The 24,140-nt window shown below is 39.0% G+C and overlaps 1 protein-coding gene across 2 annotated transcripts; it reads right to left on the reverse strand.

The window, feature by feature from the left end:
* Window positions 1-497: 497 nt before the first annotated feature.
* On the reverse strand, window positions 498-18,452 carry kif4 (kinesin family member 4). 2 transcript variants are annotated; one of them, XM_082549508.1, is made up of 31 exons: window positions 18,228-18,452; window positions 17,306-17,450; window positions 17,064-17,178; window positions 16,691-16,881; window positions 16,519-16,608; window positions 16,235-16,401; window positions 14,725-14,819; window positions 14,465-14,584; window positions 13,394-13,569; window positions 13,201-13,262; window positions 12,956-13,088; window positions 12,716-12,774; window positions 12,435-12,540; window positions 12,071-12,178; window positions 11,750-11,926; window positions 11,383-11,486; window positions 11,146-11,290; window positions 9,955-10,065; window positions 9,729-9,812; window positions 9,492-9,605; window positions 9,234-9,389; window positions 8,013-8,110; window positions 5,063-5,192; window positions 4,759-4,929; window positions 4,553-4,672; window positions 4,362-4,439; window positions 3,553-3,654; window positions 3,307-3,474; window positions 2,989-3,102; window positions 2,248-2,355; window positions 498-1,007 (listed from the first exon to the last, which is right to left on the reverse strand). In XM_082549508.1, the coding sequence occupies exons 2-31, from the start codon at window positions 17,426-17,428 to the stop codon at window positions 819-821; spliced, it is 3,714 nt and encodes a 1,237-aa protein (XP_082405634.1). In that variant the 5' UTR covers window positions 17,429-17,450; window positions 18,228-18,452; the 3' UTR covers window positions 498-818. The 2 variants fall into 2 exon arrangements, with proteins under 2 accessions (XP_082405634.1, XP_082405633.1); XM_082549507.1 differs by having other exon boundaries at window positions 2,977-3,102.
* Between the last annotated feature and the right edge of the window lie 5,688 nt (window positions 18,453-24,140).

Here is a 24,140-nt window from a genome sequence, read left to right on the forward strand (position 1 = left end):
TTCATTGTTCATGCCTGTGTATCACAGTACATAATGTTTTTGTACAACCCCCCATGACCATATGAGATCTGACCAGGAGTTGCTTTGATGAACCAGTTAAACAAACAAACCTAAGATTGCTCTCAGCTGAGGCACTCGGATGTGTGGACTGGAGAAAAGCAACAACAAAACTTGACATCACAATGTTTTCATGCAATACATGACTTGGCATCTTGATAAGTGCTTATTCTCCACCTGAGAATTTGATTTGGAAGAATTTAATACATTCAGTACTCACACTGCTCAGCCGGGACATGATGTACATTTTCCAAAAGCATCAACTGAATACTGTTTTCCTGGTGAAACATTTATTTCATCTATCATTTACACTAATTTAACCTACACAACAACAAAACAAATCAGAAGTTCCACATTAATCCTACCAGAAGGATTCAAATAAATTATCTTTCAGTTACAAAAGAAAAAACATCAATTTGCTTTAAAAAAAAGAAAAAGAATAGACTTCAAAACTTTATTCAGCAGATAGTACGCAGTAAAAAGGACTCAAATTTAATCCATAAGAAGATGTTATGCACCTGTAGTGACAACCGGTTTAATGTGTTAGAAAAGTGAGTTTATTTGGGGGGATAAATGAGTCATGTACAGTTTGATCGTGTCATTGTGAATCATTGAGTGCTATTCACAGTTCTTTGATCAGCATCTACTGAAACTGAAGTGTCAATAGCTACTTTCAAGTAACACGTTAGTCACATATAAACAGAAAGACTTAAACGCACGGACAACATTCATCTAAAAAACATTGACAGCTAGTGTCCAGATTAGGACTCCTCTCTGATTGGAGTGCATCCCGAGAAAAAACTGTTCTGGAAACTCGTCAGGAGTCGTTTCTTCTTCTTGAGGAAGCTGACTGTTGTTTTGTCCTCTTCATCATCGTTGTCCTCCTGCTCTTCCTCTGCCACCTTCAAGTCTGCGGTGGTGTGTCCCATATCTCCAATTTCTTTTAGCACCTAAAATAGTAAATGAGCACAACACTGTTAGCTGGTTATGCAACATGCAAGACATAAACAGTCTAAGTTTACTCTCGATTTTAAGTGTCAGGATGTTAAAAAAAAAAAAAAAGTCTTCTTACTTAAATACAACCTCAGATGAACAACACCCAGTCATTTAACAAAGACAAAGAAAATCCAGAAGCCGTTTGTGGAAAACTGCAAAAATGCATCCCATGATTCAACAGTTTATAGAACCACCTTCTTTCCTAAATGACCTTATTAGCCTCTCACATCGTAGGTCCCCTCCTTTTTTGCTGATATGCTGCGTTTGGTTTTCTCCAAACGTGGTGCTGTGTATCATCACCAAACATCTCCACTTTGGTCGTGTCTGACCACAGGACATTGTTGCAGAAGTCCTGTGGTTTGTTCAGACAAAACTCTGTAAAGCTAAACTGTGATGCTGTGCTCTATTTAGAGAGAAGACACAAACAAGCCACACTGTTTTTTCTTCCTTTTCATTTAGCTGAAGCTGGTAGAGTATGAAGTAGCTCTGGGTTTTTTTTAGTAGTTCCTCTGAGCACTGCACAGTCTTACTGTGGGATGGATTTGCTGGCACGTCCACTCCTGAGAAGACTGGCAACTGCCTTGAATATTTTCCAGGACTTCAGGTTGACCTTGTGACCCTTTCCAGATTGATGGGCAGCAACAATTGTTCTCCAAGATCATTGATGACGTCTCTCCTGCGTGTGCTAGCATACACCAGAATGACCAGAGCTGCAAACTGCCTAAACGTCTGCTTTCAGAGGAGCTCTCACCTACTGATAATCCAATAATCAACTCAATTTGATTATCAGCACCTGGATGCTACTTACACTCTTAATTCCTCTGGAAACTGTACAGGTGCACTTTTCACAAAAAAACTTTGGCATTTTGACATTGCTAAAAAAACAAAACAAAACAAAAAAACCCCAATAAGGTGCAGTATCCCACGTGTTCATCTCTCGTTGTACTTAAATCATTTAGACCCTCTCAAGGATCAGATCCTCCCCCCCTTATCTTGATACTTAAAATCTTAGAACTGATGATTTATACGACTGTAGCAGTTTTTTCTCGCTGCAATTCTATATTTCTACAGTTGAGTTGCCTCATTGAATGAGAAAACTAATGTTAACTAATGTAACTGAGAAATATGTTTACATTCACTCACACGCAGCCTTGGTACAAAGTCCTGTGCATGCCAGTCAACTCTTGTTCTTACCTTTTTTGTGGGAGTGCAAGACGGCGGCTTGAAGAACGTATTGTTGCCTGGACTGGAATCCTGAAGAGATAGAGAGTCTCGGGAAGTGCTTTCTGTGGAGCTTGCATCCTGAAATAATGAACAGTCCCAAATTCAGAACAATGCTCACTGATAGAAATATGCTGGGCAGTGAAAGCCAGACCTGACTACACAGAAACACACCTCTTAGGCTAACATTCACTTCAGTTCTGAGTCTTATTTTCACTTCTTAGGTTTTCAATCATTTTCATTATGAAACAACATGTTTATTGTATAATACACACTATAAAAATCCATCCCAGAAGCGTGCAGGAAATGGCCTGAAATTAAACTGACAACCAAACACTGTGGGGATCCAGTTTTACTCTTTCACTGCATTAAAAAAAATACATGTTGTTTCTAGTACATCAGGCCAGACTTCGGTGGCTGATCTCTAAACTCTTTGTGATGCAATTAATGAGTAAAACTGGAGCCCTGCAGCATATGAGCTTTTATTCTCTTCTAAAGCAGTTAGTAAAAGTTCATTTTAAGCACATTTTTCATACATGAAACTGGTGTGAAATCTGATTCTTATATATTTCTACCCCAAAAGCTAAGAGTGACTGCTATGCTTGTGCAGCTCTAAATCTGCACGGAAATTTTACATCTACACCAACAACCCATTATTTATCCCAAATTAAGAACCGGGAGCAAGAATGAGGAAAAACCTGCCTCAGCGGGCACCTGGTTATCCATATTTCGACACTTCTCGTGATCACATTGGCAGTTCTCCCCACATGTCATCTTCCCTTTGCGGCACCTGCACTGCTTGTTGCTGCAGCGACCTTTACACGCACACTAAAAGAAGAGAAACCAGGTTCATAGGCCTTCTATCCTGATGCAAACAGTTTCATTTCTGTTTTGGTCTGAAATATGTGACATTTTCAAAGAAATGACATGATGATAAGATGCACATGATTTGTTTTCACTGTGGACAGTCTGTTTCTATAAGATCAAGGAGTTCAATTCAAAAAAAGTGCCAGACTCCTCTTCCCGTCTTACCCCGGTTTGTTTCGGTTTCTTTGAGACTCTGCGTCCTCTCTCCTGTTTCTCAGGTCGCCACTCTTCCGTTTCCTCCTCGTTTTCGTCCTCGCTGGGTGACATCAGCTCTTCGATGTTGATGGTCGCATTCAGCTGCGCTTTAGCTGTGGTAAAGCGCCTTGATTTAGGCTACAGAGAAAGCACCATGTTATGTTCAAATAATCATAAATTGAAGCTACTTCAAGTAAATCTGCAAGAAAAACTTACCTTTGGAGGGACGTACTCAAACGAATCATCTGGGTTGTTTTCTTTGTTGGTTTTAGGCACAAGGATTTTCTTCTCACTTGCCAGGTGCACCATTGAGAGTTTCTGCAGACACGGGCAGGTTTAGGTTAGTCATATAACTTAGGTGAAGAGAATTGCAATGCTTTTTTTTGCTTTTCACTATTCAAACCTGCACTGCAGAACTTTTATTTCTTCCTTCTGGCAGTGAGTGAAATTACACAAATACTTTCTTTATGACAGGGTTTCTTTTCATCTAGGCAAACACTTTTTTCAACATTTCCAGCATACAGGTAGTAACTGTAGTCTACTCTGTCTCCACTGCAGCACTTAGCGCCCTCGTCAATAACAATCAAAGACTAGTATGATGCAAAATATGTAGAGATAAGGACATAATCAGGATTGCATGAACGTCTTTAGGGGGGCCTTAAATAATTCCACTTAATTTTATTTATAAAACACCAAAACAACAGTCACCTCAATGCGCTTTATATTGTAAGGAAAAACCCAACCATAGTAGAGAGAAAACCCGAGTAATCAGAAATTTCCCTTTTGAGCAAGCACTTGGCAACAGTGGGAAAGAAAAACTCCCTTTTTAACAGAAAGAAACCTCTGGCAGAGCCAGGCTCAGGGAGGGGCCGCCATCTGCTGCAATTGATTGCTTTAAAAAATTAATAAGAGAAAACACTCAGACTGCCATACTTAACTGGCTGAACAACTGGCTAGTCATGACAACAGAAATATAATGACATTGGAGGGAAAAAAAGAACAACAACAACAAAAAACACCATTACCCGTCTGTACTCTTCATTCTGCTCCACCAGTTTCTGGTTCTGCTCGCTTAATTCCCGTAGCTTTTCAAGCTCTTCCTCCTATAATGATATTACAACATAAGCTCTGGGCACAACTCTGCATTAATTAATTAAAACAAAGAAAGCTAAAGTTAATTAAACCACAAACGGCTGTAAAATCTGTCCAGACAAACCTGAACATTGAGGCGCTGCAGGAGCTCCTTCTCCTTTGAACTCTCCTTGATGGTGAAGTTTGTTTCGTCTGAATCTTCACCGATAGGTTTGTTCTGAAGCTGGTTAAGGAGGTAAAGAACCTGAAGAAACAAGGTAGAAAGGTAAATATATGGAGCTGCGACAGGTCAATATTTTTGAGTCTAAAGCGAGCCCATCTATGAAGCACCTTCTCTTGATGCCTCTGCTCGAGTTCAACCAGCTGCTGCTGGTGCTCCATGTCCATGGTGGACATGACATTTCTCTCTTCAGCCAGCATCTTCCTTAAGTCTTGTGCATTTGCCTTTTCCTGTGTCACCTCGCTCTCTAGCTTGGCATGGGCTGTTTTAGCAGAAACCAACTTAAAAAAGAAAAAAATATTAGATTTTCTTTTCTAAAACCAAACACCATTAAGTGATTTGACTATTGTACAATTAAACAATTCAGTTATGGTCATGGAATATATGCATGCATTCTCATTTCATTTTATCTACCTCTGACATCAGGACCTTGAGGGCACACTTGGTCTCAACTATACTGGTGATGTTGTCTATGCGTTGCTTAAAACGTCCCTCGCTGTCTGCAGCGAGAACTTTCTGCTGCAGGTCCGCTATCTGGGCATTCCTGTGAAGGTGCAAATCACTCTGCAGATCTTATAAAACCTTTAACGTGTAGCATATACGCACAAAACAAACGCAAACAGCATTTTAGTCCAAATAAAACAAGCTTGTACATAGCTTCGTTAGCAGGATTTTGCTAATACAGCGGACCTTTTAGCTTGAGTACAGAACCTTTGGCCACAAGTGCAGCATGTGTGATCGTTTGTTCTGGAAAAACAGCCTAAAAGAAAAATGAAGCTACCGACTGTGGCTGAGAAACCAGAGAGAACCAAGTTACTGGTTGTTGACAACATTTACACGACTGACCTTCGCTATTTGCATGAACCAAGAAAAAGAAGTATATTAAACGTTTGCGAATTTATTGCAATATTAAAATGATAAAGTGACAGCTCACACATGTTGCATTTAAGTACAGTTATTACTAAAATTGCAACAACTGTACTTAAATGCAACAGATGTTTCTTTGCAGCTCTGAACCCTTGGTTTGGTGTAAGTTTGGCATAAACTGGACTCCAAACTTATCTTTTGCTAAAAGCTTGAGAGGCTTCAAGGAAAATCGAAAAACAAACAAACAAACAAAAAAACCCCTGAAATAATCAGTGAACAAATTCAGGGTTTTTTGTTTGTTTGTTTTTTTTTAAACCGCTATTACTTATTACAGAGAGCATCTTAGAAATAGACAATAGAGTTTTTTTCACATATAAAGGGGGGGGGGGGGAAAGGGCTGCTTGAAATAGTCATTAAATCACACAAACAGTTTGGACCACAGACAGTAAAAAATATGGATGTACTTTCAGGTTGGAAAAATTCAGCCAATGGGCAAGTGCCTAAAACCTGCATTCTTTGTGAAGGCCATCAGGTGGCAGTAGTTGCAATTAGGCACATAGGCTTTTGGTCCTATAGAAGTCTATGAGAAATCAGCTTTCTGGCCTCACCTCTGTAAACACTTTGCTGCTAGGTTTATGTCCTCAGTTACTAACGACTTCTCAATCACAGGTCATTAGCCACTACAATGCTTTCAGACCCACCCCTCCTCGTCACTTTTGTAACCAAGATGACAGCAGCAGAGACGCTCATCTAAGTGGCCTCGAAACAGAATGAAGCCAGTGGAACTTATCAAACCAAAGGAAATGTCATGGCAGCTAGGTATTATGCAGTCTCCATCGCAATGCACTCTGTCCTCTCACACCTGGACAACAACAACACCTACGCCAGAATGCTGTTTATAGACTTCAGTTCAGCATTCAATACAATCCACCCCTCACAACTCATCAGGAAACTGACAGACCTGGGCATCAGTTCCCTCATCTGCAAATGGTTACTGGACTTCCTGACCAACCGCCCCCAACATGTCCGGCTGGATAACCGCTGCTCATCTACCATCACAATGAACACCGGTGTACCACAAGGCTGTGTGATGAGCCCTTTCCTCTACTCCCTCTTCACCCACGACTGCAGACCTGCTGATGGTTCCAACACCATCATTAAGTTTGCAGATGACACCACGGTGATTGGCCTCATCAGTGACAACGATGAGGCCGCCTACAGGGAGGAGGTGGATCGTCTGGCTGAGTGGTGCGACACAAACAACCTGCTGCTTAACACTGAGAAGACCAAGGAGCTCATCGTGGACTACAGGAGGAATGCTGACCCACATCCACCCATCCACATTAAGGGGACGGCTGTGGAGCGTGTGAGCAGCTTCAAGTTCCTGGGAGTCCACATCTCCGAGGATCTCACCTGGACGACCAACTGCTCCAAGCTGGTCAAGAAGGCTCACCAGCGCCTCTTCTTCTTGAGGACTCTGAGGAAGAACCACCTGTCCTCAGACATCCTGGTGAACTTCTATCGCTGCACCATCGAGAGCATCCTGACCAACTGTATAACAGTCTGGTACGGGAACTGCTCTGCCTCGGACCGGAAGGCGTTGCAGAGGGTCGTGAAAACTGCCCAGCGCATCGCCGGAGCACCACTTCCTGCCATAAAAGACATCTACAGGAAGCGGTGTCTGAAAAGGGCTGGGAAAATCATCAAAGACCCCAGTCACCCATCACATGGACTCTTCACCCTCCTGCCCTCTGGGAGGCGCTACAGGAGCCTCCGGACTAAGACCACCAGGTACCGGAACAGCTTCTTCCCCACAGCTGTCAGACTCCTGAACTCTGCCTCCTGACATCTGACCCACGTTAAACTCATGGACTGAACATACACACACCCACAATGGACAACTGTACCCTCAAACACAATAATAACATGGAGTGAACCACCACTCACAACCACTAGCACTTTATATAGCCTCTGTAGAAACTATCTACACCCTCACTTATCTTAACTGCACTACTGTATAGCTCTGTAAATAATCATTCTGTACATTCGATAATCTTTAATCCTACAACTGTTTACAACTTGCATAGTTCCCATTTCTGTATAGCTGTATATCCCAGATTCTGTAAAGTTATTTATTTCATATTCTGTATAGTTTTTCATATTTATATCCTGTTCATATCCTGTACATAGCTTGTACTCACTACAGCCTGTACATACTTATAGTTATAGAATATTCACAACATACTTCATACCGTGTACATTATAACATACCATAATAGATCCATTTCTGTAATATACTCACATATCTATATTATTGCTAATATATATTGTAATATATCTATATCACTAAAGCACTTCTGGATGGATGCAAACTGCATTTCGTTGCCCTGTACCTGTGCATGTGCAATGACAATAAAGTTGAATTCTATTCTATTCTATTATACTGTCTGGTTTTGACAGACTGAGGTGTCTTGTTTGGCTGGTTTTCATGACTCACCTGAGGCCAATTTCTGTCTCCAGGTTCTCCACCTGTTTCGTCAGAGGGGTTTCCAGCGCCCCCTGGCTCTCCAGTTCAGATATGATCAGTGTCCGACGCTGCATGGAGAGATGACATAAAGTAAATGATTTAACCACATTTCTCTGCATCCATGTCACTTTAACTATTTTATTTAAAAAAGAAAACACTTAATTAGATTTATAGACAAACTCTGCTTTAATGGTCCCCAGAGGAATGTTTATAATTATAGCCAATCAGAGTTCACTGATAGATGATGGCTGTCTCTGCTGTAGCAGAGATGTTTACAGAGTTGCTATTAAAACTAAGAGTTAAGCAAGTTGGTTTTGCATTTAACTCATGTAAATAAGTCACTGTGAATGGATCCAAAATGGACACGATGAGCTGGAAAATAACCACATCTAAATTGGATCTGGTCCTCATCCGGTCTGAATCTGTGGTTCTCATCTGTTCAGATGAGTTCAGTCTTTGAATTTCACACATTGTACCTTTCAAAATATTGTTTAACATCATTTAAAGGCCGATTTATTGAATGCTGCCTGCTGCAGTCTGAATTTAAAAGGTCACAAACATATTTAAGAATCATTCAGCTTCATCTGGAAGATCTCAACTGTGACAGACATTTTTCCATCATTGTGAGCGATTACAACACAACAAATGGTTGATTATTGATCAGCGTGTTACATGTTTAAACACTTACACAGCTCTGTTTCTATCTAGAGAAACAGAGTTAGACACTAAAGATTTTATCCTGAGGCGATTATAAATATACAGTGTAATGACAACTGTCTCTGTCCTTCTATCACTCATTTATTATTCAACTGCTCATGTTACTTAAAAAAAACTTTAGCAAACAAACGGCAAGCTAACGTGTTCTTGAGATTTCAGCGTGTGTAAAAATGTAAACTTCTGTAGCTTAATTGGCTCCACTCTGATCTTTGATAGCCACTTTGTGAATGAGGATATTAAACAGTGTCAGACAGCTGGTTCAGGTGTAGCCAGAGGGCAGAGTCAGAGAGAAACACCAAAGTTTGCAAAAGAAAGCCCGTCAAAGAGTCCGTTTCCACAGTAACCAGCTTAGATCTTAAACCCAGCTAATCCCAGGGTTATCAAACTCAGTGTTGTTAGCCAAACCTGGCACTGAAACAGGGCCTTGCTGCATGTTTCGTTTTCTATAACAACTGTACAGATGTGTCAGCTCACCCTGATTTTGGGAGCCGGCCTCTCCCCAGCCTCCAGCTGCTGTTTGAGGTGGTTGATCTCCTGAGCCAAAACCTTCCTGTCCTCCAGAAGATCATTGAGATGGCGCCGGGCCTCCTCCGTGCTAACCATCACCTCCACCTCGTTGAGAAACCATGTCTGATGACAGAAAAGGAAAACGGTTCATATTGTGAAACTTTAAGTCCGAGTTATCTCCAACACAAAATATTTGACCATTTCTCAAGAATCATGTTTTTCTACCTTCACTCTCGCAGCTGCTCCCTCCATGCCTTTGTTCTGGGCATCTTTGCGCTTCTCTGCTACCTCACTTCTCTTCTGTAGAGCATCTTTTAATCTCTTGTTTGCAGCTGCAGCCTTTAAGCAAAAAAAAGAGCACCTCATAAACAGCTACAAACCTTTTCCAGTGATTCTTCAACCCTATGAACACAAAAATTTCAAATGGTAAAAAACAAACTGTGCAACAGTGAATGGCCACACCTCTTCGGTTTTACGACGCAGGACGTTGGCTTGTTTCTGAAAATCTCTCTCCAGTTTAAGCAGCTCATACTGCCGTTTACGATCCTGCAAAAAAAATACAAAATAAACGGATTACAGAAGTCAAAGAACCTCCAGAATAAACAGGTTTTTGACAAGAAAAGGCTAGAGAGTGCAACAACTGAAGTCATCCCTCTTATGTCTCCATAAGAGTCTTATCTCTACTCACCTTCTCCTTCAGCTGCAGTACCTCCCTGTCCTTTTTGTTCTTCCACTGCCTGAATTTCTCAGAGTCCTCTCTCATCTGCCGCATTAGCTGTGTACGTTGGGTCTTCATAGCCTGTGAGAACACAGAGACATTTGAAACTTGTGTCTGTAGTTACTCAAACGCTTTAAAGAAAAACAAAGCTCAGAGTACACACGATGACGCCATGTGACAAAAGGTTTCTGTACTGCATGCTCACAAAGTGCCATATAATGCAGAAGAGAAATATGTTACTGAACAAAGATAATAGATAAACTATTACATCTATTACTGAGGCTGCTTGATGATCCAAAAATGACTCATCAGTTACATGGTGGCTCTCATCACATTGACTTAATTAGTTTCTGACTATAAAAACAATATCTGAAAACTCTGCCAGAGATTTTTAATATAAACAAAAACTATAATTGTCTGATATGGAGATACGATCACAGGCTCTCGTGTGTGATCTGCAGACAAATCAGCTGCAGGCAGCAGTTAATGATCCTTCCAAAGGTTCACAACTTGTGATCTTGTTACAATTTTAGCTTTCACTAGACAGAAAGAGAGCCTTTGTTCATCAAGACTTGTCATCATGGCTGAAGCCAAATAAACTGTTTGTTAGTTTGCGATTTTATGAAGGAAAAAGTAATTAAAAAAAATAAAAATAAAAAAAAAATAAAAATAAAAAAAGCTGCTCTAAAGTATTTCTCCCATTAAAAATAGCCAACACAAAAACGGTAAAGAAGGAGATCAAATTTTTTAAAACGAAAAGAAAGACGTAAATATGACATAAAGCAATTCTAAACCTAAAATAAAAGCATGTATTGTATAACAGGCCAGTTGAGATTTGGATTGGTATCACAAGAACTTTGTAATGAAAACGAATCTAAAGAGATTTAAAAAATAAAAATAAAAAAATCAACCATCTTGTTTTCATAATCCCCTAAAGCCAAAAAGCACAATTAGAAATAAGATTTAACTAATAGCCCAGCCCTACACCCTGCTTTTACAGGACTCAGTGTTAGATTAAGCATCTCAGCTGTGGTTTATATCACAATTCCCAACTGTGTTGTTTTGTCTCATACTTCAATTTAAAGATCAGTTTAAAAAACAAAACAAAACCCATGCCACACAAAATATTCAACACACCATTAAAGGAAAATAAACCGTTACCTGTATTTCCTCCATGAGCTTGCTAACTTTCTGAACAGACGACTCTTTGAGTTTCAACAGTTTGGACTGCTCGAGAAGTTTCTTCTTCATGTCTACCAGCTGGCTCTCAAGCTCCTGCAGTCTCTTCCTCCGTTGCTCGCTGAGCCTGGGCGAGGATGGTGGAGTCAAGTCAGGTCAAGTATAAGAACCTGCACGTATATTACAACAAGCACCAAAACAAAGAAAGGGCTTTCCTACTTAGCCTGGTTGGTGTCTTTCTTTGCAGACTGAAGGGCCAAAACGAGTTCCTCTTTCTCCTTCTGCAGTGAATCCACAGCAGACTGTAGAGTTTGTACATTTTTCTGGAAGAGAGTCCGAAAGATTAAAATGTGTCTACCGTTTCATGATATTTTGAAATATGGCTTACACGTATTTGCACTACACTTTGAGATCTGTGTATGTGACAGCCTCTACTAATAAAACCATTTAGAATTTGTTATTCAAGTGGAAACGTCTGCAAAGTTTAAAAATGCCAATAATAAACTGTGACTTGGCAGTCAATAACACCTCGCTTAAACTTGTCTACTGTAGTAAGATGACAGTTAAGTGACTCTGTAATGCTGACCTGGTGCTCAGATTGCATCGGCTCCAGCTGGCTGTCATTTTGGCACATTTTTTTAACAAATGCTTCTTTCAGGCTTAAGACTTTGTTAAGCTCAATCAGCTCCTTGGAGAGCTGGGCTTGCCGCAATGCATGATGGGCTGTGAAGGCTTCTGGGGAGTCCTTTAGGGCAGTGGCATCCTATTTGGAGAGTATTAGAGTTGGAAAACATCTAAAATTACATCTGGTTCAGTCTTCAGTCAAGTTAGTTTGGCCAAGATAAAAGAAATGTGATGCTCTGCTACTCGTGGAAGATACGTTAAGAAAACAAAACTGAAAACATACTGATGGGGATCCCTCTGGTGAACATTTATTGCCATTCCCAGACACTTCAGGTAAATCCTCTCCTGCAGCCACTGCATCAATGGAGGCGGCGATGCCCGCACTCTCATTCTGACAAAGCAAACAAGGAGTAAACCATAACATTCAAGAAGAATATTCAAATTTAATAGTGGAAAAATTGAAGAATTGCAAAATAGTTTAATAACACAGCAGCAAAAGAAAGTTGTCATCAAATTTATTTAACCCATTTCTTTCTATATTTAACATCAGGCAAAGCTCTCTATTTAAAAAAGAAGCACCAATTTACTCTATTATTACTTGACTTATATTTCTTTGACTGGATTGTAATGTAAGAAGACATCCATACTTTGAGCTCCAAGATGATGTTTTGCAGATTCTTCATCACTTCAACATTCTCCTTGAGCTCCTGGTCCTCCAGCGTTTTCATCACTTTCTCCAGATCTACAGTACATCTGAAAAACCATCGGACATCAATGTGACTCAGTGGATTTGTTGACAAGCTGAAATCCTGAGTCAAATTAAAAAATGAAACTGCTTTTTGTAGGAACAGATTTCAGCACAGCTACTGTTAAAGCTTTTTGAGACCTCTTCTAAAGCTTTGCTGGCTTTTTGCTTTAGCAAACTCACGCTGCATGGTGCCGCAGTTGCTCCAGCTTGCTTTGCATTTTCTCATTTGCTTGCTCTGTCTACAAAATAAAACAAACAGCATATAAAAACTATGATGATGCAAAACAGTGGAAATGTAAGAAAGAAACTAAGGTCAAAAGATCAACTGTAAATAATTTGCAACTGTTTTTGTTCGTGTCAAATCCAATCCTTTTGTTTTCATAAGCAGTAATAACAGGATGCTGCTGTGACTAGGCTCACCATAATGATCTTCTCAAACATGTGGGCCGTCTGTCCAGCTGCCTCACTCAGCTCTCTGCTCAGTTTATTGTTCTCATCCCGCAGAGCGCGGTTTCGTTCCAGCAGTTTAGTCACGTTCTCTGCACTCTCTGACCTGCAACAGGGGCAACTATTATGGCCTTTTGCTTTATAGGTGATGTTTATCCTGGCTGCATTTATTTGGCATCCTCTTTGAACCCTGAGGTTTACTGAGAAAGCTGTCTTACCCAGAGAGCACCGGAGCTACTCCTCCACGTGCATGAAGTAGCATCACCTGCAGCTCTTGGACCTACACCAGGGTACCATTGAAAACATTTGGAACATGCTTTAATCTTTTTCAAACTAAACCACTCAATGAAAAACTGCAACACTAGTAATTTGAGTGCTGATGATAATGAGGGCCAACACCCATTTTTGCACCTGTTGTTTCAAGCGGTTCATTTCTGCAGCTCTGGGGTCGATGTTGACAACTGGTTTATTTTTAATCTTGCGAGCTCTGTCAGCATATCGCAGCGTGTTGATGGTTTCCTCCATGTTGGAGTCTGCAGGACTGACGCAAGCAATCATCAAAGTGTGGCTGTTGCCTCCCAGAGAATCTGAGGACAAACACACATATACATGTATACGTTTACAGGGGTGCAGTTAAGTTCTACAATGCATTGTTACCACTTTGAACACCCGTAGCTTTTCTCCCTCAAATAAATAAAAACCTAAGCTTAATGCGAATCCTGTTCAAGGAGTCTGAAGATGTTTCAGTTTTTCATGGTAATGGAAGTGAAACAAGCAGGAAAAAAGAAAATACCACATACTACAAGCCCTACCATAGAAAGGCATAATGTTTGTGTCTGCTGAAAGTAGAAGCGGGCCTATGTGACAACATCTTATGATCATCTCAGTCATACAGGTCTTTCTGAAAGTAGAATGGCAGCCTCCACTTGCTGTTCAAACCTTGTTTGCAGAATGCAGCCATTCAGAACATAGCTGGCTTAAAGGCCTCATATGAAAGGGACCTTAAAAGTCTTGTTTCAGACAGTGGAAGAATCGAGGAATCACACCAAAGTCTGGTATAAGCTAAATAAGAATGATTTAAAATGGAATTATCGACTCCAGCAGAGTCCACAAATACAACTTTAAAGGAATCAGGACAAAATATATGACAGATTTAAAATGTTTTAATAAAATTGGTTTTGCTAGAGAATATAATGAGCAAAACAAAGAAACACTTAAAGAAAAAGAAAAGGGCAGCACATATCCAGTTTAACTCAAATTAAATTCATGTTTGTGAATTATGAGTCTTATTTCTTGCATTTTTCTTCAAATTCAAGATTAAAGGTAAATAAAAGCATCACCAATCCTGGACTCCAGGCATCTAAGCCTTCTGAAAACCTAAATAAAACCCTGACTGACTTTGAAAATCCTCACAGTGAGAATGTATCCATGTCTGACCTAATGACCATAATGTAACATCTGGCCATCTACATCAAAGCTTACCTTGCAGCAGGCGGGTGAGCTTAGAGTCTCTGTAAGGAACAAAGGTGTTTTTCTTGCTTTCATCCCCCAAAGCACTGATCACATTTCCCAAAGACAAAAGGCCACGATTGATGCTGATACCTGCACATAAATATGGACGGCATGACCAGAAGTACTGATATTAAACACAGAAATGTAGCTTAATACACCTTACATAGCAGCACATGTCTCCGTGATAATCGCACATTAAAGGCTTACAACTTTTAACTGATCTTGGTTACCTTCCTTTAAACGATCTCCTTCTGCTTTGGTTTTTTTTTGTCTCTCGGATCCAGCCAGATCCACAAGATGCAACTTTGAAACAACTGAATCAGCCCTGAAACAAAGGATTGTACAAATATTCAGACTGCAGTAGGCAATATTTTGGAAATGCCTGTTGGGTGTTGTAGAATGAGGACGTGCACAAACACACTAACCCAGTTTAAGGGAAAATATTATAGTAGCTTACAAAAGAGAAACACTGAAATTCTGGGCCCACCCTCTGTGTAAATCAACAATTTAGCTGATACAATGTATCTAAAAAGTATTCACAGCGCTTCACTTGTTCCACATTTTGTCATGTTACAGTCTTATTCGAACATGGATTCATTTTTCACCTCAAAATTCAACAAACAAACACCTTATAATGACATTAAAAAACAAGAATATTTGCTGTTAGTTTTAGGTTGTGGTGGTGCCTTCTGTGGTCCTTTTGGTGTTGCTGAGCTGGTGAGTGGATTAGGTTGTTGTTGTTTTTTTTTTTAAAGAACGGACTAGATTGTTGATTCAGCAACTTCATACATTTTCTCTCTTTGTCTGATTTATTCACTATGTTTTTATCAGGCTAATTTAGTCGTCTGTTTCATTTGTTCTATTTTGAAACTTAAACGCTTTAGCGGCTGCCTTTTGTGTAGTTTGCAATATTTGCCTTTTATTTATCTGAAAAAGTCTCATGTTCCTTAAGTACATCTACCCTGTTGAACTTATTATGGGAAATAAATATTTAAATAAAAACAAGCTGCTGATTATTTCACATTTTACTTGTGAGCAACGGCACATTTAAATCTTACAAATATAGTTATTTGGCTTATATCGTGATAGATATCGTTATCGCCTGAAATGAAAAAAAACATATCGTGATATGAAAAAATCTCATATCGCCCAGCTCTATGAAAAACCAACAAATGCAAGTTCAACAATTGGAATCAACTCCAGATCTTTTATCTGCCTAATCTCTTAATGAGGCAACAAGCAACACCCGGTCATGAAGCAGCTTGTCCAGTTTCTTTTGACACTTTGACAGTGGGGCATTATGTACAAAAACAACTTTAATTCCTAAGCAGTTCATACAGTTCTTTCATAATACCCCTTGAAATAGAACCAAATGCCTCATGTTGAGGATTACATTAAAAAAACAAACAAAAAAACAACAACAACCTGCTGTGGTGATGTACAAAGGCAAAATAACAGAAACATAGTGTCCAAAGACGGTTCCAGTAAATCAAAGATTGACAATATAATAACAAACCAAGGCAAAGTTTTTACTGGACAAATGTTAAATTAAAACTGTAACATTTAGAGCAATTCTATAACAAATACCCATAACAGGAATATGAAAATGTACAGAATTCAAATGACTGTCACCTTATATCTGAGCACTGTGAGCAGGTATTCTGTGTCTATATCAGAAAAAAAATGTTTGGACAATAAGATGAAACATGTTTTATCAAGGAAAAAGGGAGCCAAACTGACTTATCTGTCCCTCTGCGCTGTTCCAGTGTGATGGTGAAGATAGCATGGGAACGTGAAGAGGCAGCGTTCATGGCTGTGGAGCCCACGGTACGAGCAGAGTTTCCAAGCTCCAGACAGCTCACCATTTCAGGGGCAGAAAATACCTGCTTCTCAGTTAAGCCGACAATCTGGAAAGCAGGACATTTTTAATAAAAGTTCAACTAAAGATGGAGAAAAATGCACATATGTGGTTCAGGTGGGCTGTCAAAAAATTTGAATTTGCTTTTAACATACGAGTCACTCACCTTGATGCCTTCTTTAGGATCTTCCCGAATGCTGATAGCAGGTTTGTCTTTGGATGAACACAGCAAGTCTAATATTTCTTCATTATAAATCTACAATCAAAAGAAAACCTTAACTACTTTACTTTATAGGGCTATTGTACATACACACCACAAACCAAAAACATTCACCAACCTCCAGGTAAGACACTGCCAGACAGAATTCACAGTCTGTCCTTTGCTCCTTTTCTGCAAAGATGCACCTGATAACTCGAGGAATGACTCCAACAGATGGCTCGTTTTCTTGAGCCGTTGTATAGGTTCCTCCCATCGAAAAGGTCTTTCCAGATCCCGTCTGTCCATAGGCAAGAACTGTGGCATGGTAGCCTACAGTAACAATAACATCACATGATGGATGGAGCATAATTAGCTGCAAAATTATTCAATAGATTTAAAGGAATACAAAAAATAAACACAGCTATTTTATTTTTCGAGCCTACATAATCACGTCTCAGGAAGAAGATTAAATCTTAAGACATTCACTTAAAAAGCATCAAGTTAAAAGCTACCTTTGAAAAGCCCAGACAATAAAGGGGAAACCGCTGTACTGAAGACTTCTTCTTGTTCAGCAGTGGGCTCAAATACATAATCATAAGTGAATGCCTTCTCTGTGCCAACAATCACCTGAAACCAAACAAACATGCAGCAGTTTTTACACACAACATGCAATGTAAGTACAAAACGAAAACACAGTGTAGTTTGATTTTGATATATTGTGAGGCATGCCTGTAAAAGAAAGGCAGTTGAGCACCTGTGGCTCCCCAGGGACGAAAGTGAGGCAGGACTGACATCCCTCGTTGATTTCTTTTGGTACTAGTGGGCGACATCGTAAGGCAACTCGCACCGGAATGACCTTCTCATCCTCGTTTGTCATGATGCAATATTCCAATGAATAACTGCAAAACAACAAAATGAAGGGATTACCAAAAAAAGCTGGGCACTGATGTGATTAAAAGGCATGTTACTATATATTTGCAGAACAAATATGTTTAAAAAAAACTTTATAATTTATACAAAATAAAAAAAAAAGTTCTGAGTACTCAATATTAAGGCAGGTGGTGTAATAGGGACTCCCTGTATGTTCAAATATAAGACTTTACTTTTGCTAGACAATTTGACAGACCAAAAAAACGTCCTAGAAATAAAATAGAAATCTCTTCTGATAGTTTACGGTTACACACTTTATATGGCTGAGTGTCAAACATTTATGCGGTTGTCTTTTTTTTTACATAAGTGCTTATTTGTGAAAATGACTTAATAAAACAATGGGTGGTGTCAGTATCTAAAAAATTGCTCCATTATTGACTTCCTATGTTGCGACTCCGTGATCAGTCTCTGTGCACCACAGCTTTCAGCCCTTCTGGAGATTAATCGGAACAAAACAGAGCTGTGCAATGACTCCCTGTCCTGGTGGAAATCTACCATTTTCCACGGAGGGGGTTGTATCGTTGACGATAAATTTTAACTGTTTGTCTGGAGGACACAAACAGCAGCCATACTTTAAGTCCACTCGAGCAATTCACATTTCATAGTTAGCGGTGCTACTTTTCCAGAACAGAAAGCACTACCAAAAATGCATCAAGATGACTGTTAATTAGCTCAGCTGAAACCAGCGACAGCTTAACCGTAGCTAACTAGCGGGAGTTATCAGCAAACATTGACATTAACGTTACCTTCACACGTTTCCTCCAGAGCCAGTGTTTAATTAAGTATAGCGAAAACTACATTCGTTGGTTCTGCCTGATAGACGCTCTCAAATAAACATTAAGCCTTAAATATATCAAATTATTAACGCTAACTTCCTCGACTTTTTAAATTTTACTCAAGTCAGGTCCCTAAGAGGAGTTGTTACTGCCCGCCACTTTCAAACACTCAGCTCCGCCTCCTGTTTCTTCTTCTACTTGTAATTTTACTGCAGAGTCAATGCAGAAACGCAACGCTACCGACCTCTACAGGATAAACGGAAGAGTACAGCGTTAGTACGTTGTTCTGTGTTATCCGTTACACCCTTTCTCCTCAATGTTTCTGAACTTCGAAATATACTTGAAGGTGCGATTAGTAAATGAAATCCCTACTTGATATTTAAATAGCCATACTAAAAAAGTAATTAACCACAGACACAGTGAGGAAAGCACTAGAGTTTTACTGTCCAGGCAACAACACGAAACTCAGTAGCTAAGGTAGAGATGCCAGGATTAATAAACACAAATAAATAAATGAACAAAAGAATGAAAGCGCAAGAGGGGACTATTTGTTTTTTCAAAAAGACAGGAGGAATATAAGGAGAGATGGGTGAGTGACATAACGCCCCACTCGATGAGATGAGTTTTTCAGCCTACAATGGAGAAATGGGGGAGTGACTCTTGTCTGCTGGCTGGAAGAGAAAGGTCATTACGCTGGGAGCCAGAGGGGGAAAACAGCTGAGTCCAGATAAAACGATGATGACAAGGTTTCTGCAGGGAAGACAGAGCTAAGCTGACAATAAGAGCAGCAGAAACTGGGGCACAGATTCACATTGCATTTATGTGTTTCTGATAATATGCAGTAACGTATCATTTTATGACAGTAACCAGTCCAACCAAACACATCAAGGAAATTTATTGAATGAATGGGACAAGTGAGCACATAATTGGACCATATGCAAACTTTGACCTCTGTCAATACTTGGAACTCCTTGGGAGAAGCATAAGCGCCAATAGAGCTTATCCTCACCAGCCAACACAGATGTCTGACTCAGCCCCACCCCTCCTCTGACTGAAGCTCTTGACCTCATATCACATTTTTGCAGTGTGATTAAATGAAATATAATAACACATATCAACCACGGGCATGTCCTATATTCATCCTAAGAATTAGCCACTATCCTGCCATTTCTAAAACCCTACAGTTACGACACACTGACAGTGCTATGAAATAGAGGTATTTTGCAATTGCTCACCATTAAGTGATTGTTTTGCTATTGAGTCGTTTGTCACAATATGTTGAAGGAGATTTGAGAACCAATGAATCCTTACTATTGATTTAAAAAACCAGAAAACCCTGGTGTTGCCCCTATACCTAACTCCATGCTTATGTGAATCATGTTCATCATCATGTCTCCTCTCAGCTGTGATCTCAGAGGCAAGTGAGTCCTGCTGCTGTGGGAAATTCCACCACAAGGCGTAATAACAACATGCCAGACAGTCCCAGCTCCCAGGAATAGAGCAGACAGTAAATGAATGGAACAAAACAGCCTAATCTTTCCATTTATATTCACATAATGATTAGTGCAGATACATGTATTTTTCTTAAAAAGGTAAAACTGCAGAGCCAGTGATAAATTCTCTCAGTGTGGGGGTTACTTAAAGCCATCACGACCTTGACAACAGTACACGCACTTAGACTGCAGCTAGAAGGGGAGGAAATTCAGCCTGCTTCCCCCTTTCCTGTTGCAGCTTCAAAAGATAATCTGGACGTGGTGGATTGCATTGCAATGACATCACCCGTGCCTCAGTTCCAATGGTTACACGAACAGGGTTTCAAAGAGAATACAGTCTGCTCAGCTGCACTAAGCTATGTGTACATACCAGCTTCATGCTCTACTGAGCTAAAAGCCCCATAATGGTGTTTGCCATTAACCACGGAAAGTTTAACATATGATCAAACTCATTTCTGTTTCACAAAAATGTATTAATAATTAAAAATATGCTAAATATCTGTTGAGTTGAGTAAACTTGAACAATTGCCTACAGAAATAAATCACTGAGATGTCAGCGAGATTAACTGACTGTGTAGAGGTCCATGTGACAATAAGTGAAATTATATGTTGCCACATAAGAAAACACAAGACAATTTTTACTTGCTTCATTTATTGTGTAATACAATAAATGCAGGCATCTGCATTTTTTTTTTTACTATTATTTTTCTTTTAAAACAATTTTTTACAACTGTTTTGTCTGCGCACTTCACATCATTTTTGAGTGCTTTCAGGAACCTGCATAGATACAAAATGTGAGTATATAATATGACTACATTTATATCCAATGTTAGGGTTACATGTTTTTCCCCATAAAAGGGACAACAGAAAAAACTAGCAAGCAATTCAGCCAAGCAGGAAAATGGAAGCTTAGAACACTTAAAACCTGCAGTGCTCTGCACAAGAAAGCCTGTTTGGAGGCGAAAGCCGGAAAGGGATCAGTCAGCAGCACAGCCAACAATAATTAGTTGTACATTTTCAAAGAGGTTTGAAGCCTTATGCTGAGTCAGTCATGAGGCACTTTATGGGAGCGGTGTCTGTAGGTTACTGCTCTGATAAACAGAAATATGTCTGAACTTGACAGCCAAGGAGGTGAAGCCAAATCAAGGAAAATACTGTCAATGATAATATAAGTATAAGCATACTAATACTTTGGGCATAGGCAGCATTACAGAAATTGACATAAATTTTTTGGCTCTGGAAGAACCGAGGATGCTGTTGGGTTGCTACACTGGCATTGAACTGATGCTGATAGTAATATTTAAGGATGATATACTGATGTTTAATTTAAGCACATATGAAAATATTGTACTGTGTAATTATTCTTTTTCAGTGCTTTTGTCGTTACAGTTGGACTCTAAGGAACTTGACTGAATTTTGAGATTTATTTGCCATAAAAAACAAATAAAAAGACACACAACAAGCAAAGTTATATATGAATTTAGCTGATAATATTACTTAAATTATTTTTTTAAACTTTCTGTAGATACTATAATAATATTGTTTTGATTATTTTTCTTTTTTTGTTGACCATGGTTACAATAAAGTTCCTTAGAGTTTACTGATAACACAGCAACAGCAATTGATATTGGGGAATATGCCAGTGGAGTACTTATAGATTAAAAAACAGCCTTTGACACTGTTGAACATAAATGATTATTTTAAAACATACAGATGTATGGACATAAAAAACATGTGAGAGAATGTGAAATGCCAAACAGTCGAGGGTTAAGGCATGACACCTGGTTAAGACAGTGTTAGTACCCGTAGCCATGTTTTGTAAAATGACAATGTTGTCGTTAGCTCTGAATATAGCAAAAATAGTTATCTTATAGGCATAGTATTATCATAGTGTTATTATAGTGTTATTATAGTATGTGTTTAGTAGCACAAAAAAGGAACAAAGACTGAGTAACTTTAGTTTGATGTTGCCCCTCTGCTGTCTGTTCTCATATTTAGCAGACGACAGTTAGCTGTGTTGAACCTGCAAAACATCATCTTGGAGCTCAAAGTATGGATTTCATCTTATATCACAATCCAGCACAAAAAAATATAAGTCAAGTAATAATGTCACCAAATGACTATATAATGTTAAGGATAGCAAATGTCAAACTAGATGTTGCTGCTTATGTAAGTGAAAAAAAGACAGAAAAACACCTTAATCTGTAAGAAACTGCTTTCAGCAGCACCGTTTCCAGCAAAAAAAAAGAAGAAAGAAAATGCTTTGGTAAGCCCACTGTAACACAGAACAAACAGCTGACAGAAAAAAAAGTCATTGGCTGCTGGAAAGTTAATCAGCTAAAAAGCCTAATATTGTTCTCGGGGTCTGATGGGACCCAAATCAGAGCTAAATTTAGCTCTGATGTGGCACAGATGTATCCAAGTAAATATGTTTTTCTGCTTTTATTCAACTTCACGTTTGTTGAATATTGACATTTGGTAAAGATGACAACTGTTAACTTTTTTAAAAAATTGCATTCATGTATTGTCTGGACATGGTTATTTTAGAATATAATTGATAATTAATTGCACTATTTCTGGGTTTTTGTGGGGGTTTATTTTGTACATTTTAACTATTCAGAGTTAGAAAGTTGGCCAAATTGTAATTTTGTTTGAGTCCCTCAAATAGAAATTGTTTTGCCATATAAATTTAGTAATTCAGCTTTGGTTAAAACTGAAATTGATACACTTAAATTTAAAAGATTCTAAAAACTGTTGTTTATTCTGTTTGGGTAAATGATAATACAACACATATAAAATGGAATTAAATAAATTTATACTGACAAACATACATCTTTTTCTCCTTTTATCAAACACATCTTTTGTTCAAATTAATAACAAACAACTTAAAACTGGGGGTTCCTCATGGATCTGTATTAGGACCATTCTTGTTCATTTTATGCATTAATGACATTGTGTAATTTCCAGATCACTACAAACAATATTATTTGCAGATGACACCAAACTTCTATGTTGTGATAATAATTTGGAACAACTTCTGAATGCACTGAGGAAAGAGTTAAGTAAATTAAAGATGAACATTTTAATTTAATGACCTGGTTGAGCTTAAAACTGTCCAAACGCACAAATATAAAGAATTTGTTTCAAGTTAGACAAAAACATCACGTAGTATCATAAAACTATATATTTAATAAACAGGCTGTAAGAACCTATGGTAAATATTTCAGTATTACAGTCAAGAGACTAAAACTGCGGAATAACTGCACAGAGGAAACAAAAACTTGCATGTCACTGCCTATGTTCACACAGCTGTATAAAAACAAAAAACAAAGAATATGAGGAAGAGCTGGCTTGGTAAATAAGTGGTTTGACTTCTCTGTTTTGCTGAGTTCTCACTGTGGTCATAATGATATTACTGTCGCCTGTTATTATTGTTATGTTCACATATCTATGAGAATGTTATATTTTTGTTCATTTTTGCATCATGGAGTAGGTGTTGATAAGACCTACACACAGGCAAAGCCCAAAATGCTGACTTTAATTAATTTGATCACATCTAAATTTTGCATGTAATTTCTTTACAAAGTACATTGTAAAACAAATGTAATTGAATCTGGTCAAAGCATCTAGTTAAAAATTTGGTTTTTTGACTCTGGTTCAAAGCAGCAAATGGTCTAAATAATACTTGTCTTAAATATGACAGACATCAGTGATCCCCCTTCAAATGAAAGTGAACCTAATGGCAGGTGTATTTGTGTAGCTGACTGCAAGTATTTTGAATATACGGGAGTGAAGGTGCTAATTTCACTGTCTACATCCTTTATCAGAGCCCGTAGAAAAGAAGATGTCCTTTCCCAACTGCATCTAAGCATTATTTCCCTCTGCTGTACATGCAGTGTTTAATGTCTACCCACTCCGTTCTTTATTGATATATTAATTCCTGACTGAAGGGCAGAATGGGAAGGAGGTGGGGTAAGAGAACGATTCAGGAAACACAGAACTCGACATTAGACGTGTGTGGATGTATTTATTTGTTTACTCTTCCAGGGTCCTGGATGAGATGAAGCCACGACATTTCTAGCAGCAGCAGCAGCCCCGAGAGCGGCCATATGATATGTCTGTGTGCCACATTTCAAATCGGCCACTCGGAATAGATTACATTAGAGGCAGTTTCTCAAAAGAACGTGCATCGGTGTGCGTAACTTTATCCGAACTCACAGCGCTGTGAAATCCAGACACTGTCAAATCAGTTTACAGCAGTCAGTCGGCTCCTATGCCTTTTATAACTTGGGGGGCGTCGGCACCGATACTTTACCATGCACGCACGCATATACACATACACACGCATGGACGTCAAGAGCGCGCATGCTTCCACGGCCCCGTGCACTTC

Source organism: Aulonocara stuartgranti (assembly GCF_965226115.1).
Source record: "Aulonocara stuartgranti genome assembly, chromosome: 10".
Lineage (NCBI taxonomy): Eukaryota > Metazoa > Chordata > Actinopteri > Cichliformes > Cichlidae > Aulonocara > Aulonocara stuartgranti.

Bases quoted from the DNA above. Each gene is read 5' to 3' on its own strand.
- kif4 (XM_082549507.1), bottom strand. From the start codon at position 17,428: ATGACAAACGAGGATGAGAAGGTCATTCCGGTGCGAGTTGCCTTACGA. The intron at 16,609-16,690 runs GTTGGTGAATGT...TTTTGATTGTAG, and splicing joins TGGCAGTGTCTTACCTGGAG to ATTTATAATGAAGAAATATT. The intron at 2,356-2,976 runs GCAGGTTTTTCC...TCATTATTTCAG, and splicing joins ATAACCAGGTGCCCGCTGAG to GATGCAAGCTCCACAGAAAG.